We start from the raw sequence: 15,462 nt of genomic DNA, 5'->3' as shown, positions 1-15,462 counted from the left end.
CTCCAGCATGAACGGTTGATGTCGTCGCCCCCGGACCCGCCTCGAAAAGACTGGAATTCTCCAACAGAAAACGGAAGGTGAGGTCGCCGACGAAAGTGCCAAACAAAACAGTCAAGCTGCATCTTCAAATCTTGGATCCTGTCACACGGCGGAGAGTTGGACCGGCCTTACGGTCTCGTTTTCTCCAATCTGTGGCAGTGCGGGCGCTGATTGGGGACCGAGCACTTGGCACCAACCCAAGACAGGGACAGGGTACATTGTGATGAGCAAGGGGCTGAGAGCCCCTCACTAGCAAACTTTCTCATGGCCGCTGCGTCGCTGTGTTAGTGGAGAGGATGTTGAGCCAAGCTCCCCATGGTGGGAGAATGCACGCGATCACACCCGAGAGCGAAGCTAGCTCAGAATAGTAACAGACAGCTGAACGCGGTCGCGCTGGGATCCGAAGTTTAATACAAGATGGGGTTGAGAACCGCCCGCTCTCAATTTCCCACTGCTCTGTGGCCGACGTCACGACATTTCACTCGTTCAGCATCGCAATGATGGCGGCAACGACGTCGATCATGGCCCGCCTGGCCCTCTTTGTCTTGTTTCTTTCCCATCTCCAACCCGCGCTCGCGTCCTTTTACACAGTCACCTCATACTTTGCGCTCACTGAGACCGAGTCAAAGCTGTACTCGACATGCACCGAAGACTGTCGCTACTATACCGTGACGAGAACCAGCACGATTCACCCGACGGTCACGCCCACCGCGGACCCCATTTCTACGACCACCAGAACTTACACCTATGATGACCTCGAGGTCGTTAGCGTCTTCGTTGCAGCGAGCGACGTCGACGATGACGATCTTGTCACGGGAAGGATCAGACCCGTTAGCAACATCTACACCGAGTACGTGGTTCCCGTGGTTTGGACAGCGCCCTCATCCTGCCCCACGGCTTTCAGGGTCACAACCTACTCCCGCGTCTACCTGCCGTATGATGTGAGGCCGCACATGACGGCTGCCTCAACTGCCACCTCGATATACACAAACACCCGGCAAAGGGAAACGGTAACCTGGGTGACCAAAATCATCGACGTGACCGCTATTCCTCCGTCGTCACGCCCCACGGGCGAACCAACGAGCGAATACTACTACACGCGCTATGTAGAGAACTGCCGCAACCCCACGGCGACGGGTGGCGCAGAGTACTACGGCCCGACCTACACCGCGGGGAGCGGCGGCAGTGACAGCGGCAGCGGCGACGGCTCGTGGACCGAAGACGACGACTGGGACTCGGACTGGAACGTCTGTTCGGCGTACACGGGGTGCGTGGCGCTGGCGACGTGGGTTATTGTGATCGCGGTGCTCCTCCCGACCATCTTCTTGATCGGCTTCATCGAGTCGTACTGCTGGTTCCGGCGCATGATGCTGGGCCGGAGCGCCCTGCGCCTGGGCACCATCTGCTGGTGCGTCATGTCGCTGTGGTTCATCCTGCTCACGCGCAAGTCCAAGGCCCGGAGCCCGGAGGACCAGGAACTGCTGAAGAAGTACTGGGCTACCCTGAGCGCCGGCACTAGGATCAAGTACTGGTTCAAGTACGGCTTCCGCTGGAGATACCCCGTCGAGCTGCTGGGTAACCCGGATGGCAATAATCCTATCATCGTTGCTGCGCCGCCGGGCCAGTTCCCGCCTGGCCAGCCGGGAGACGGGTCTGAGAAGCCGCAGGCCACAGCACAACAACAGCCGGTATATAACATGCAGCCTGGGCAGCAGCCCTACCCGGGGCAGCCGTACATGCAACCCGTTCCCGGGCAGCCGTACATGCAACCTGTTCCGGCGCAGCCATACATGCAGCCGTATCCCGGGCAGCCGGGTGTGCCCCCTCCCCAGGGATACATGATGCCTCCGCCAGGCCAGCAGCCAAATTTCCAGTATGGATTCGCGCCGCAGATGGGTAATGGGCAGCCGCAGCAACCGCAACAGCAGGGGCAGCAGCAACAGCAAGGACAGCAGGGCATGCAGCCACCCTACATGCCCACACCCTCCCCGGCACAGACAGGGACCACCGAGCTTCCCTCAGCGCAGCCAACGCCGCCACCCGGCCACGAGTCTCAGCCCTCCCCACCGGTGCACCAGCAACAACAACAGCAACAACCACCTCCTTAGACGGGACATTCCTCGCCCCCCTTTTCTCATGACATATTTTCTTTTTCTTCATGGCAACTTCGTTAGACTTCTCCCAACACAACGCAAGTCAGTCTGCAGCCGTCTCAGCAATGTCTAATGTGGAGGAGTGGAGGGCTTTATTAGGGGCTTTATGTATGGATGAGCAGTTTGCAAATGATACCAACCTTGTTTTCTTCCATGCGCACCGCACCTTTCACCTGCTTGATGTTGAGCTTCGTCATAATTCTTGTGGAAATCAATATCATCCACCCTTTTCCCCGACCTTCACGCTCCAAGTTTTGGCTGTTTACTGTGATTTGATCTAGTTAGCGTGTTTTCCGACAGCTGCCATTGTCAGACAACCGGAAGGATTTGGTGTTTGAGTTGCTGATCCGACTGGGCAACTGCGGACAAAAACATTTCAAAACGTTTTCTCGCCCCCACCCTGCTGCCCGACCAGTTAGACAGTATTTACACCCCTGAAGTTAAAACGTTTTGTTCAATTTCCGCCCCCAACCCTTGGTCAATCTACCACAGCCCCAAAAAAACTCTCAAAACTTTTGAGGTCGTTTCTGGATCAAGCAAGTGGACGTGTTGGCAAGCGTTATGGAGGGACGAATTCGTTGTCTTTGCCGCATGCCACCGCACGTATCATCCGCAGGTTCCGGTCTCACCTAGGGGGACGAGAAGGTTGAACCAGGAAAGAGTTTCGAAACTTTTAACGGTCACCCGCAAATGATAATATCAGACCTTGCCCGCCACACCGAGTGGCCACCACGCAGGGGAGCATTGTTAGATATATATACAATGGTCGCCGCTGGTTACTGTCGTCTTTCCCTCTCTCATCCCATGGTCCTTTTCTCCATTCACTGCATCGTTCAGACCGTTCCCAGTCTCTACGATTACGTCCCCTATTCCGCACAACAGCCCGCGACATTCACCCGTCAGACCTCTTTCAACAGCAATTCTCTCAAGATTACAACCATCACCCGCCACGTTGCTCCCCGTCCAAGTGCCCGTCGACCATACCAAGATGTCGCACTCATCAAACCCCTCGGCCACTCTTACTGAGGATGCTCCGTCAGTCTCCCAGTCCGTTTGCGTTGAGCTCCCAACCGTTTGCTTACCCCTGACTTAGCGGTAAATCCGGTGACGATGGCCCGAGCCCTGCGTTGACCACGTATGAGAAGGCCCGCCCGTTGGAGGGGCCTGCAAGCGAGTGGTTGCACGCCGGTACCTCCCGGGGTTCCGGTGGCAAAGAGGCAAAAAGTAAAATGACCGCTTGGGATAAGGAGTGGGCTGCCCTGTCGCGAAAGCGGTGAGGGTGGCGGTTGTTGACTTGAAGGATAACGAGCGGGGGATCCCGCTGGCGGTTTTCTGCCCAGAGTTTGAATAAGTTAGAATAATCCAGTACTGTATTTGATGTCCCATGTTCAATTAGGTACTCTTACCGAGCGTAAGTTCACACGACGTGAGGTCGGACTCCAATGCTCCCTTGGGCCTTTCACGTACTGCATAGGTACCTACCTAGGCAACTTGTGATGTGGACAATTTGTCTCTCGTGACATTCCATCCTCTCAACTAGAAGTACATGGCTAGAGGTTTCTGTCCGTGCATCTATCTCTGATCATCGTTGGTGTCGTTCCCCGAGGAGGCTAGCCAATCACTGGTGTTTTGTGTGAACAGTTGGACCCTTCTTCAGTTGTGGGTGAAATGCTTGGGCCCAGTGTCATCTGTGTTCTTCTGATTCAGGTGGTAGTTCATAATCATTCCATTCGTGGCGTTTCCATCATTATGGCCTGTGTTGAGATCCCCAAAACAGCCTCAAAACGAGGGAACTGAGCATCCTTTAAGTGAATGCAAACGTCTATGGACGAAGGACAATAAGAGAGGAAACGGAACACAAGCTCCGGAAAGACCATACCACAACACCAATTCCTACTACCATCGTTCTCATCCTCAGAAGTCTAAGTTCCCTTGCCTGCGCTGCCGTGCCTGGCGTGAAACTCTCCAATCTTAGCCACCAAATCGGCCTTAGCCGCTGGGGCAACGGACTTTTTGGCCCTCAGGAAGTTCTTTCTGCACAGGATGCGATCCGCTCCACTTCTCTGCTCCCCTTCGCCGCCGTCATGCGCTTTCTCGCCCTGCTCGCGGTGGATCTCCTCCACGGCGTCAAGAGCGGCCTCAAAGGCAAGATCGCGGAGATCCGACCCCGTGTAGTCGTTGGTGTGCCGCGCAACCTCGGCGAGGTCGACATCGGGGTCTAGTTTCTCCCCGTCGAGATGCAGGCGGAGAATGGCCTCGCGACCGCGGACGTCGGGAACGTCGACCAGGATGCGCCGCCCCAGCCGGCGCAGTATGCCCTCGTCGATGTCGAATGGCCTGTTGGTGGCTGCCACGACGATGGGCTTGTTGGAGGCCTTGGCGCGGATGCCGTCCATTTCGCTCAGGAACTGGTTCAGGAAGTCGACGTGATAACTGGGGGTCTGCGATGCAGACCTCGACCGGAAACACGAGTCGGCCTCGTCGATGAAGATGATGCAGGGGTAGTGGCGGCGGGCATATCTGAAGAGCCTCTGGACATTCTGCTCCGCCACGCCCACCAAGCAGTCTTGGATGTCTGCGTAAGAGATGGCCAACATCTTCGCGCCAGATTCCTTGGCGAGCGCGCGAATGAGCATGGTTTTGCCTGTCCCGGGCGGTCCGTAGAGCAGGACACCGGAACTCGCTTGGCGAGAAAGGATGCCAAATTCAAAGGCCTTGGCATCGCGGAGCGGAAGAGTGAGCTGTCGGAGAGAGCGAATCGTGTCGGGATTTGCGTGGACTTGTGAAAAGGTCGTGTTTATTTCATCTTATGACAGTAAGGTTAGCTACCTAATGTACCTAAGCAGAATGAGACTCGACGGATCAAGATTCCTTACCGGGATGAACAACACAGCTGGCAAATTGCTTGTCCTCCTTATCGTCCTCCGCCCGGTTTCGATCCGGCGGGCATATGAATGGATGAACCGGATCGACGACGGCTGGAATACTCTCCGGTGGGGAAGCTAACCCACGTGCATGGTTTGGTTCCGGCGTACTTGGGGATGGAGCAACCGGATCGAGAATTGGGGCAGTCTCCCTTGGGGAAGCTAACTCAAGTCCATTGGTACCGTTGACAGGCTCGGTTGGCTCATCCATTCCTTCTTTTCTGCTATCTTCGTCCCGCGTTGCCGGGGGTTTGTTGTCCTCCTCACTCTCTCTTTTTTCCTTTTCGGGAGCGTCGATACACAACTTCTTTGCATTGGTCTCCGGTTCGATGCTGTCCGGGTCTTCTGTATGCTTCCGCTTTTGAGAGGTGTGATCACATACTCCAGGTAGGACGAGGGCGTCGTTGGAGGTGGGAACAGCGTCGCCAGTGTCATGGGAATCAACACCTGGTGATTCCATCCTAGCGGGTGTGCTTGGGGGGTTACTGCACATGTTGAGCAGATCGGAGGCTCCCTGAGCGGGTAATGGGACGTTTTGAACGGGATAGAAGGCGGCCAGGAATGGAAAGTGGTATATGGACTGAGCCGTTATTTTCAGGAATTACAATGTAGGTGTGGAAAGGGGGGCGTAACACTGCTTGTATTTATGATGATGGCAATGCGGTGAACCTGGATGCAGCTGAGAGTGATTAGTATGAGACGCTTGAGCAGGCTGTGTCGGCGAAAGGTGTATAGGCCGCGGGTCATCATTCACGTATGCGCGCACCCGGAACGCCCGGCGTTTCCGACCTGGGAGGCAACCAAAGGCAACCGGCGCTGTTCAAGGCTATAAAACGTTTCGAAACTTTCTTGGTGATCTGGTCCTATCATCCATTCACGGCCATCGCCACCGAAAAGTTTCAGGGGCGGCCGACCTGCAGCCAAGTCAGTCAGACCCGGAGGTCCTCGTGTCCGTTTTGAATATGCCTAATCCTTTACCGCCTTGCAAAAGTTTTGTACTTTTCTTAGTGGTCGGGTGGACGCCACACTAGGTCGCCTTGCATGCCTCGGGTAGCAAGGTCTCAACGTTGCCACACCACCCAGTGAAAGGAGCGTGGAGCTCGTTCGCCTCGTCCGCCTCCTAGGTAACTATTGAACTTTCTCACTGCCTAGTGAAAGCCTGGGGGGGCTGGGTCATCTTTCCCGTCTCTTGGGCAACAATTTGCCACTCCGCCTCGTGAGAGCCTCGTGTGGCTTGGCCGCCTTGGTTGGTCGATTGGACCGTCGCGGCGCTTACAGATGCAATAGGATGCAAGAGCTCAGCTCCCCAGTTGATTTAGGGGTGAAGGCAAACTGGCGAACCACTGCGGAGGATGCGAACCGGGATCACAAAGGGGCCGAAGCCACAATGCGAAACGAGGAACATCGACCGCAATATTCCTTAAACATGTGCTGTTCATCCCGACATCTGATTATTAGGTATTGAGCAGATCTCTCAGGGAAAGGCACTTCCGAACCCCCCCCCCCCCCCCCCCCCCCCCCCCCCGCCCCCAGATCAGTATCAAAGACCCACAATCCTGAGAGCAAAGTGATATCCTCGACATCGCTTCCATGCCTTCTTTACAAACTGTCCCTGGCGCGCAGAGGGCAGAGAGAGCAGACCGAATCCCAGAAGCGGAATGGGAGGAACATCGAGAGATCATCAAAAGTTTGTATCTCGACCATGGCATGCGACTGGAAAGTCTTACTGCCCACATGGAGAAGACGTTCGGCTTCAAGGCGAGGCAGGTAACATGACTTGCGGTCCGGCGTGGAGCGAGGTCCAACAACGGACTGCTAATTACTTGTTTTGTGAATCGCAGTGAACAGCAATACAAGATCCAGTTTAACAGGTGGAATCTGCGAAAGAACAAGAGGCGGCTCGACCAACGGGCCCCGAGCCCAGATCTAGGTGTGTCTCGGTCTTCCACACACCCGTGAGCCCGTTCCATTCTTGCGCAGAATTAATGAGTACTTTGTTTGGACTACAGAGCAACCGCGACTGGCACACCCAACGCTGCGTACCAACGGCTACCCAGCACATGGCAATGCTCAGCTCGGTGGCGTAAATCCCATCAACGAAGGTCCTATGGATATCCAAAATCTCCCTGTTTCATGGAATAACGGTTTCAATGCCATCGGAGGGGTTCAACCATCGGGACTGGAGGCCGGGTTCGCGCCGGTCGTCCCGTACTCCAACCCATACTATTACGCACCGACGTATGGCGCCCCGCAACCCCCTTACTACGCACAGGTACGTTGATTGTGGACATTTTATCCTTGCCGCCTCCCGTTTATTATGTGATTCGAGCCATCGCGAATACTGACAAAACACATCACATGATAGGCACAGCCCCCGATGAACACCACAGGTTTCCCAGCTCCGCAGTTCAACGTTCAGTCGGGTAGCCAGGCCGCACAAGAACACTTCCGGCTCAACCATTATGTTGACGGCAGTGGTGGCGCCTCGCAGATGCCCACACGACAAGCGTCTTGCGGTAGCACCACTGCTACCAAGCCCTCACGGCAGGCGATCCACCAAACCGTCCAATGTGGCTCCTTGAGGGGCGCAAAACTCCTACTCGACGCCGATCCAGAGTGCGCACACGCCCTTGACGAAGAGAACATTGGGCCTGCGTGGATCGCGGCCCAGGGAGGCTATGCGGACATCCTCAGGTTGTTGATCACGCAGAAAGTCAAGCTCAACGTTCCAAGCCATAAAAACAACCGCTACGCAATTCACCAGGCCGCCCAGGGTGGCCATACACAAGTAGTCAAGATGCTCTTACAAAACGGAGCCGACCATGATCCTGTCGACGACGGCGGCGTTACACCGCTATGGCTGGCTGCGCAAGGCGGACACCACGAAATTGTCGAGATGCTCCTGAAACACAACAGCCCGGGGAAAAAGGCCGACGTTGAAACAGAGTCCCACACCGGAGAACGCCGCGCCATCCATCAAGCAGCCCAAGAAGGCCACTTGAAAGTCGTCCAGCTACTTCTCGCGGAAAAGGCAGAGTGCGACCCCGTGGACCAGGAAGGAGTGACGCCCCTCTGGAGCGCGGCACAGAACGGAAGTGCCGAGGTGGTGCGCGAGCTCCTCAAGGCCGGGGCCAAGGTCAACGTGACCCCTTATGAGCATAGCCGCCAGCCGATTCACCAAGCAGCGCAGGGGGGCCATCTCGAAGTCGTCAAGGCTTTGGTGGAGCATGGAAGAGCATCTCTGACACCGGAGGAGGATACATTTGATGAGTCGGAAGCCTCGCCCTTTTTGCTAGCCTGCTCATCCAATAACCCAGAGTTGGTTAACCACTTCCTCGACCGCGGCGTCGATGTCAACAGCAAGACAAGGAAGGGAAAGGGCCCTCTTCATTGCGCAGCGCACAGTGGCCATGTCAAGGTCGGCCAGCTCCTCATCGACAGAAGATGTGATGTCGACTCTCGTGAGAGCAAGGGCTGGACCCCGTTGATAATTGCCGCACAGGACGGCCACTTGCCCTTTGTCAACCTCCTGATCGACAACGACGCGAATATCAACTCCCAGGAAAACGATGGCGCTACCGCGCTGTGGATAGCCGCCCAACAGGGCCATGCCAACATTGTCGGCCGCCTCCTGAAGGGCGGAGCGAAGCAGTTGTCGACGAAGGAGTCTGGTCGGCGTCCGATCCACCAGGCAGCCCAGAACGGGCATCTCGCCTGTGTCAAGTTGCTCCTCAAGCACTCCCCCAAAGAGATTGACGTGGCCGCTCGGGACGGATTCACCGCTCTTACGCTTGCTTCGCAGAAGGACAAGCCCGAGAACCTTGCCGTGATGAGGTACCTGGTCAATGCCGGCGCCAAGGTTATATGACGCGGCCGTCGCACTCGGTGTTACTGTGTTAGAGTTCCTGCTTTGTCAAGTTAGAAAGTTGAATCAAATCTGCTCGCTTATTAACTGCCTAAAGTTTGGTGGAAAGATCACATGCACTGTGAAACTGTGAAACAACGGGGTTATGCACATGTACGCACGCAACAGGGCGCGTTCCTCTCCAAGGAGACAGTCAGTTTTGGGCAGCAGGGCGAGAACGCATCCACCAAGCTCACCTATGAGCTCACCCCTATCGGCAGGTGAGCTGGAGCCATACGCGCGGGAGTGTTGTGTCCCCGCTGGGGGGCTACGCTGACTGGATGATCTGCGCGGCGAGGCAATCTGATGCCTTGGGTAATTGTGGACTCGGTGACCTATCGTGTTGTTTCTTCAGCGAGATGCTCAGAAAAGTCACGTATTCTGGTCGTTGGCGGGTCTCGGGTGCGTGAGGAGCTGGTCGACTCGCTGGGGCGGCTAATATGTCGTCGTCAGAGGGATGGCCGAATTGTGCGTGGGCTTCGCGGCTGAGTTGAGCCTCTGTTCATGTTGTAAGTACCCCGGGCGTGGATGTGTTGTTTTGGGACTTATCTCCGGGGGCTAGCGGCTCGAAGGAATGCCGGTATTTGGCCGTGACGCCCTTGCTTTGACCAACACAAAATGCCCGGCATCGCAAATCGGTGCCTGCCATGGCTCCTGTTTAGGAAGCTGGTCACGCGCGGAACAGTTCGTGAAGCCGTCGTTGCGGAGGGCGATGCACCTGTGGGGGGGGGGGGGGGGCTGTCTCCAACCAACAACGCTAGCCATGAGATCTCAAAACTTCATTCCTCAGGGCTACCCTTAGGCTCAGGGATTTCTGTGAACGAAAATCGAGGCATGGAAAAGAGTCAGACTGCGGAAAGAGGCAGTTGAAGGCTCGAAGCATCCAAAGTTCCGGGCATTCCCCACAGCCCTCGGACTTGACCCCCTATTTGAGAAGGCGGTCCAGACATGATCAGCGCCCCGGTCGGCTCTTGTGAGTCGCTGCAACAAGTCGATTGCGGCGGAGCTCATGTCCCAAAGCCGACCAAGTGGCCAATGACCACCGAGTGTTCGACCTCGCTCATCCGTGTCTCGCGTCGCTCGCATAATTAGGGCTGACGGCTGCAACAGAACGAGGCTTGGCTCTCCGTCAACACCATCGTCCAGTGATCGTCACCCCAGAGACTCCATCCAGGTGTAACATTCCCAACCTCCGCCGGGTCAGCATTTGACCGTCGTTCTAGAATCCACGTAGAGTTCACGACTCCAAGGACGACGACTGGCTTACACGCAACGGAACAGAATGACAGTCAAGGCAGACAGCCAGGGGCTGGCGGATGAATAGCAGCAAGAGCTTACATCTTGAGAGAGCAAAGATGGGGACCAGAAGAGCATAAAAGGCACAACTTGTCCCAGTCAATGATCAATACTCATCCACCATCATCACCACAACATTCATCACAAAGCAAACCTCACACTTCACCAACTCACACTTTCAACACCAAAAAAACCAAACACGGCCTTCAAACCTTCAAAATGAAGCTCACTCTCCTCCTCTCCATCATCACCGCCGTCGCGGCCCTCCCGGCCCCCGAGGCGGCCCCCGCCGAGTCCGGTGACGTCTCCATCCTCGCCACCAAGAAGTGGACGGCCAGCGGCGGCTGCAAGACCGACTGGGGCGGCCGCTGCAACGCCCAGTGCATCGGCGAGGCCAAGCAGAAGAAGTACAAGTGCAAGGAGGTCGACTCCGACATCACGGGCTCCAACTGCATCATCGGCTGGAGCACCTGCAAGTGCACCTGCTTTTCTTAAAGGGGGTGCGTGGGATGGAATCTGTACCTGGGGGGTGGAATGGACGCTCATGATTAGGGAGGGGAAGGGGGTGGTTATGAGCGTGGCGGTTTTACTACATGTAGGAGGGAGTTAGTGCTTGGGGGTTGGGAACGATGGACTTGTTCTTTGTGGTCAAGTGGTTGGTTTGGGTTGGAGGTTTGATCGGACTTGACGATTTTTGGAATTGGACCACCGTTACGTGGCGTGGCTACTTCTAAGAACTTGACATTTGGTCAGCTAGCACAATACTACCTAAGCTTGTCACTTTGCCATCTTTTTCCCTCTTCGTCCCGGTGGACAGTGGTGAAGCCAAGCACCCGTTGTCCTCATTCTTCTCCTGCTTTACCTGGATGCATCTGGCCGTAATAAACAACAAAGAAAGGTGCTGTTCCTTTTCACTTTCAGCCTTGTCCAAGAAATCCTTGTTCTCTCCATGACCGGATTCGGAAGTGAACATATAAATGCCGACTGAACTTTGATGTCCGCTCTTTGTGTGTAGAGCCCATGTAGGTCCAGCTTGGTTAGGTCCTGACTTTCGGCTTCTTCGTCTCCGCATCCATACGACAACAAGTCAAATTCCTATATGGTAATCGACAGATTTGATAACGATATGGAATCGGAAACGGCCACGCCCCCGGTCCACACGGCTGCTATGGAGGCGAAGGGGATGCTTCACAACGCTACCAACGAGTTGTTGAACGCAGTAGCCGATCAACTTTACTACGGAGAGCTCGATACGATCCGCCGGGAGCAGCCTCTCTTTGACCCTGGCAAATTCCGCATACTGAAACTGGGTCTGTATGACCGGGACGACACGGCTGAGCAGCCCCGAGACCATCCCGGGGGATCGAATCCGCCGACGGCTTCCATAAACATCAACATGCGCGGTGGCGCCGCCCCAAGCGAATCGCCGCTGTTTACGAATCGCGAAGGCAGCCCAGCCCGGCTTTCCCCGTTCCTAATACGTGTTCTGGCAAAAGCGGTTTCGATTGATATCCTTGACGACAGCGACGGCGATGAGGCACAGGCAGCGGTAATTCCGGTCCCGGGGCCGCTCTCCAAGATGCGGTTGGACATCCCCGGAGTCCGGCAGCTCATCGGATACAAGCGCCCCTTGGAGGAAGAGTTCCCCGAAGAGCTCGAAGTAGCAAAAGCCGATTTCCTAACGACTGGGTATGGGCACATGGACCAGGAGAGCATGCTTCAGGGGCCAGATTGGTTAGGTTACTTGCGCAATTACGGAACCAAGTCCGTGCCAATCCTGTTCAAGGGCTTTCCTCTAGTCGAAGATGTGGTGTTTGTAAAACATCCAAACTATTGGCAGAGGCTCGAAGTTCATCGGAAGCTCGTGGCGAGTGGGCAGTGTTACTGGTTGGCCATTGCCCTTCTGGTCTACGGCAACGCGAGCTTCTGGCTTCGTGTGAAGGCGGAGCATCTCAATTACGCGGAGAAGGTCTTGGGGAACCCCAAGCACCCTCGACACGCGTTTTATTCGAGGGAGAATCAAGGTTTCATGGCGACAAAGGCGACAGGGCCCACGGAAAAAGGAGGCACATGCCGCTCATGGCCCGGCGTTGCCAATCTATGGGAGAGGCTGCACATACCGGGGTGCTGGACGAGCGAGGACATGTGTCAGCTCACGGCGGATGTGTACGGCGTCTTCTTGGTGCTGTACAAGTTCGATTCATCTACGAATCCTCGGTGGAAGAACAAGGTTTACGACATGAAAACGTACGGCGCGTACAACAGCCGGCACATCTTCTTGTGTTACACGGTAAGTTATCCCTTGAAAACCAACACAGCACGTTATGCTAACTTTTACAGGGCGAGAACCATTACCAGCCCATGGTACCCAACGAATTCTACGCTTCCGAGTTCAGGCTACCCCGTTTGACGCTACAGAATACCTTCGACGAGTACCGGTTGTTAACTCGCCCGCACCGCCGTCCCCGCGATGGCCCGTGGCATCACTGGCGAGGGCAGGCCCAAGTTGCACCATCGCCATTGGCGCTACCGGGATACAAGCCAGAGCATTTGGCGCGGGCTGTCGGGTACGATCCTGATGCAAACGAGCCCCTGCCCGAATCCCAGGCCCAGCCCCCACCGCAGCCGCGAACTCGATCACCACCCCAGCTGGGTATTGAATCCGCAAATGCGGAAAGGGTGGAAGCAGCTCTCCTCACAAACCCAGAGTTATTGATGTCACCCAAGGTTGCTCGGGAGGTCGTCTCTCTCATGACCGCCGAGACATCCGGAGGCTTGCCGGCCAGGCCTCCTACACAAGCCGACGCGCAAGCCGCGAGACAAGCCATCCGTCTCTTATCCCAGTACATCGACAGGACCAGCGGCTCGCACGTCACCCAATCTGGTCGCCACCCCCTCCCTTCCAGTAACCCCTCCACCGCGCCCACTCCACGCGACAAAGGCAAACGGCCGGCCACCGACCCGGCAGGGCCCTCCCCGTCGCCCAAGCGGCTCCGAACATCTCCAGGGCCACCAGCACCAGCACCGCCTTCATCATCCCGCTTCCGCACGCCACCATCACCCGGGACTCGGACCCGTTCCTTCAAACCCATCAACTCCCGCCGCCAACCCACCGCAGCCCCCTACGCCCACCCCAAAGCAGAAAGCAGCCGTAATACCCTTGCACGATCTCCTCACACCGCCATCCAACCCCCCAACGCCAAAGCAGCAACAGCTAGCACCCACACCCAGCCCCAACCGGCACCCAAACCCGTATCCCAACCCGTATCCCAACCCGCACACCAACCCGCACCCCAATCCCAACCCGCCAACAACCCCAACGACCCCAACGACAACACCCCCTTCTACCGCCCCGGCACCAAATCCCTCCTCACCAAAACCCGCATCCACCGCCTCCGCGGGTGGATCAGAACCCTCGGCCTAGCCGACCCACACGAAAACCTGATCGAGTTGAAGAAAGAGCTGCTTGTCAACAGACTGCTGGCGGCGGGTGTGGAGGTGCTGATGGAGCGGGCGGTGGCTGGGGGTGCGAGCGTTATTGTTGAGGAGGATAGGGAAGGGGGGGAGGGGGTTGTGAGGATTCTGGGGGGGAAGGGGGAGGGGAAGGTGGAGGTGGGGGGTGGGGAGGGGAGTGGTGTGGAGGGGAAGGGGGATGAAGATGGGGATGGGGTGGAGGGGGAGATGGAGTGGGACACGGAGTCGGAAAGGGGGCTTGAGGCGGAATTCGTGCCGGCGGTTAAGGGGGGGCCGTACACGGGGCGGGAGGTGAAGGTGGATGGTGAGGAGGTTGAAGGGACGGGGGAGGAGGAGGAGGGAGATGGGGATGGGGAGGAGGACGAAGACATGGAGGAGTTTGGGGAGGACTCGGCGGAGCTGGAGGGGGAGTTCTACCCGGAGGTTGAGGGGAAGCCGTACACGGAGCTGGGGATGAAAGGGGACGGTGAGGAGGGCGAGGTTGAGGATATCATGGAAGGCTGAGAAGGGGCGGAGGCTGTCGGAGAGTGGCTGACAGGGGCGACGACCGGCGTTGATCGCTGAGAAAGCTATGGGACAGGGAGGCGGTGACGTGACTGGTACATACGTGGGAAGATTTAGTTTCTGTTACTGGTGTCAGTTGTCAATGAACCTAGGTAGTAGTCTAAAGACAATGGATACATGTAGGTATGATGTACGTACACATGCGTGCCAGTTATCAAGTTATTATTTGACAAGGTTTCTACGGTATAAGAACAAGCGGATGCTATAAGACGTGAGGCTGCCTTTTCGAAAGAAACGTGGAGGAAAAGCGACCTTGCGGTCGCACGAAGATGGTGATCAAGTTAGTCGCCGAGGCTCTGCACAGGCCGTTCCAGGAGGTGTCCGTGATGTTAACGTGATCATACGCACATCCAACTTTTGCGAGACAATGTCGAGGTCGCCCCTGGCAGGCTCTCGAAGCACACTGGCTGGCCTTAGCTGCCGCAAAGGACACCCAGAGACCCCGACGGGGCCGAGTACGGCTATGTAGGTAATCCCAAAAACACACCTCCAGTACACCAGGCGTGTCGTTCCTACATCGATGGGGGTATTAGCTGTCTCGCCCTGTACCCGACAAGCTTCGGCGAGAATATGAGCACACGTCCCTGTGAATGTCCCGTGAGCTTTTCGGTTGCTTCACACCAACCGAGGCTGCTTCTTTGGGCCCCCACTTCGTTTCGGTAAGAGCTTACCGGAACTTCGCCATCTCGCCATACATCAGTGTTCGACTAAACGTCCCATGTTAGTGGCCCACGTCTTAGTGTGGCACGTCCGTGAGGGCGATCAGGTCAAGTCGAATCACCCTCTGCTTAGGTACGGTAACTGTTCTTTCTTAGCGTCTTGGTTACCTGCAGTGTTGTATCCTACCGTCAATTTTCGATGGGATATTGGACAACATCCTTTCCATTAAGGTACCAATTTACTGCGACGAGGATTGTTGATGCCGCCTAATATATCCGGGAATCCTGGGGTGAGTGAAACAAAGCGGTGAGTGAAGTTGAGGAAATCCGGAATCTACTTTGTGACTAAGGGGCTAAGGGGTGCTACGGGGTCGTCTCCGTTCGTCGCTTTACCTAACGCGGCCTTGTAGGTCCTACCTTCGTCAAGCTTCGTCAAGCTTCGTCGTGAC

General features: G+C 56.2%; 4 protein-coding genes across 4 annotated transcripts; 3 read left to right on the top strand and 1 right to left on the bottom strand.

Annotated features, from left to right (window-relative positions):
• Positions 1–84: 84 nt before the first annotated feature.
• On the top strand, positions 85–2,604 carry B0H64DRAFT_413536 (uncharacterized protein). Its single transcript, XM_062804986.1, has one exon. The coding sequence runs from the start codon at positions 537–539 to the stop codon at positions 2,145–2,147; it is 1,611 nt and encodes a 536-aa protein (XP_062653677.1). The 5' UTR covers positions 85–536; the 3' UTR covers positions 2,148–2,604.
• A 1,251-nt stretch (positions 2,605–3,855) lies between these two features.
• On the bottom strand, positions 3,856–5,884 carry B0H64DRAFT_368976 (P-loop containing nucleoside triphosphate hydrolase protein). Its single transcript, XM_062801994.1, has 2 exons — positions 5,069–5,884; positions 3,856–4,998 (listed from the first exon to the last, which is right to left on the bottom strand). Exons 1-2 carry the CDS (start codon positions 5,607–5,609, stop codon positions 4,115–4,117), a joined length of 1,425 nt encoding a protein of 474 aa, XP_062653676.1. The 5' UTR covers positions 5,610–5,884; the 3' UTR covers positions 3,856–4,114.
• A 761-nt stretch (positions 5,885–6,645) lies between these two features.
• On the top strand, positions 6,646–9,180 carry B0H64DRAFT_413533 (ankyrin repeat-containing domain protein). Its single transcript, XM_062804985.1, has 4 exons — positions 6,646–6,879; positions 6,958–7,046; positions 7,126–7,388; positions 7,482–9,180. Exons 1-4 carry the CDS (start codon positions 6,707–6,709, stop codon positions 8,982–8,984), a joined length of 2,028 nt encoding a protein of 675 aa, XP_062653675.1. The 5' UTR covers positions 6,646–6,706; the 3' UTR covers positions 8,985–9,180.
• A 2,262-nt stretch (positions 9,181–11,442) lies between these two features.
• On the top strand, positions 11,443–14,294 carry B0H64DRAFT_453130 (uncharacterized protein; the record flags this gene model as incomplete). The annotated part of the gene is made up of 2 exons (XM_062807228.1): positions 11,443–12,606; positions 12,657–14,294. 2 exons carry the CDS (start codon positions 11,443–11,445, stop codon positions 14,292–14,294), a joined length of 2,802 nt encoding a protein of 933 aa, XP_062653674.1.
• Positions 14,295–15,462: the final 1,168 nt, after the last annotated feature.

The sequence above is a fragment of the Chaetomium fimeti genome (genome assembly GCF_033439085.1).
Source record: "Chaetomium fimeti strain CBS 168.71 chromosome Unknown B0H64scaffold_15, whole genome shotgun sequence".
In the NCBI taxonomy this organism is placed as follows: Eukaryota; Fungi; Ascomycota; class Sordariomycetes; order Sordariales; family Chaetomiaceae; genus Chaetomium; species Chaetomium fimeti.
The sequence above is the reverse complement of the archived record's forward strand: the minus strand, read 5'-3'. Positions and strand labels throughout refer to the sequence as shown.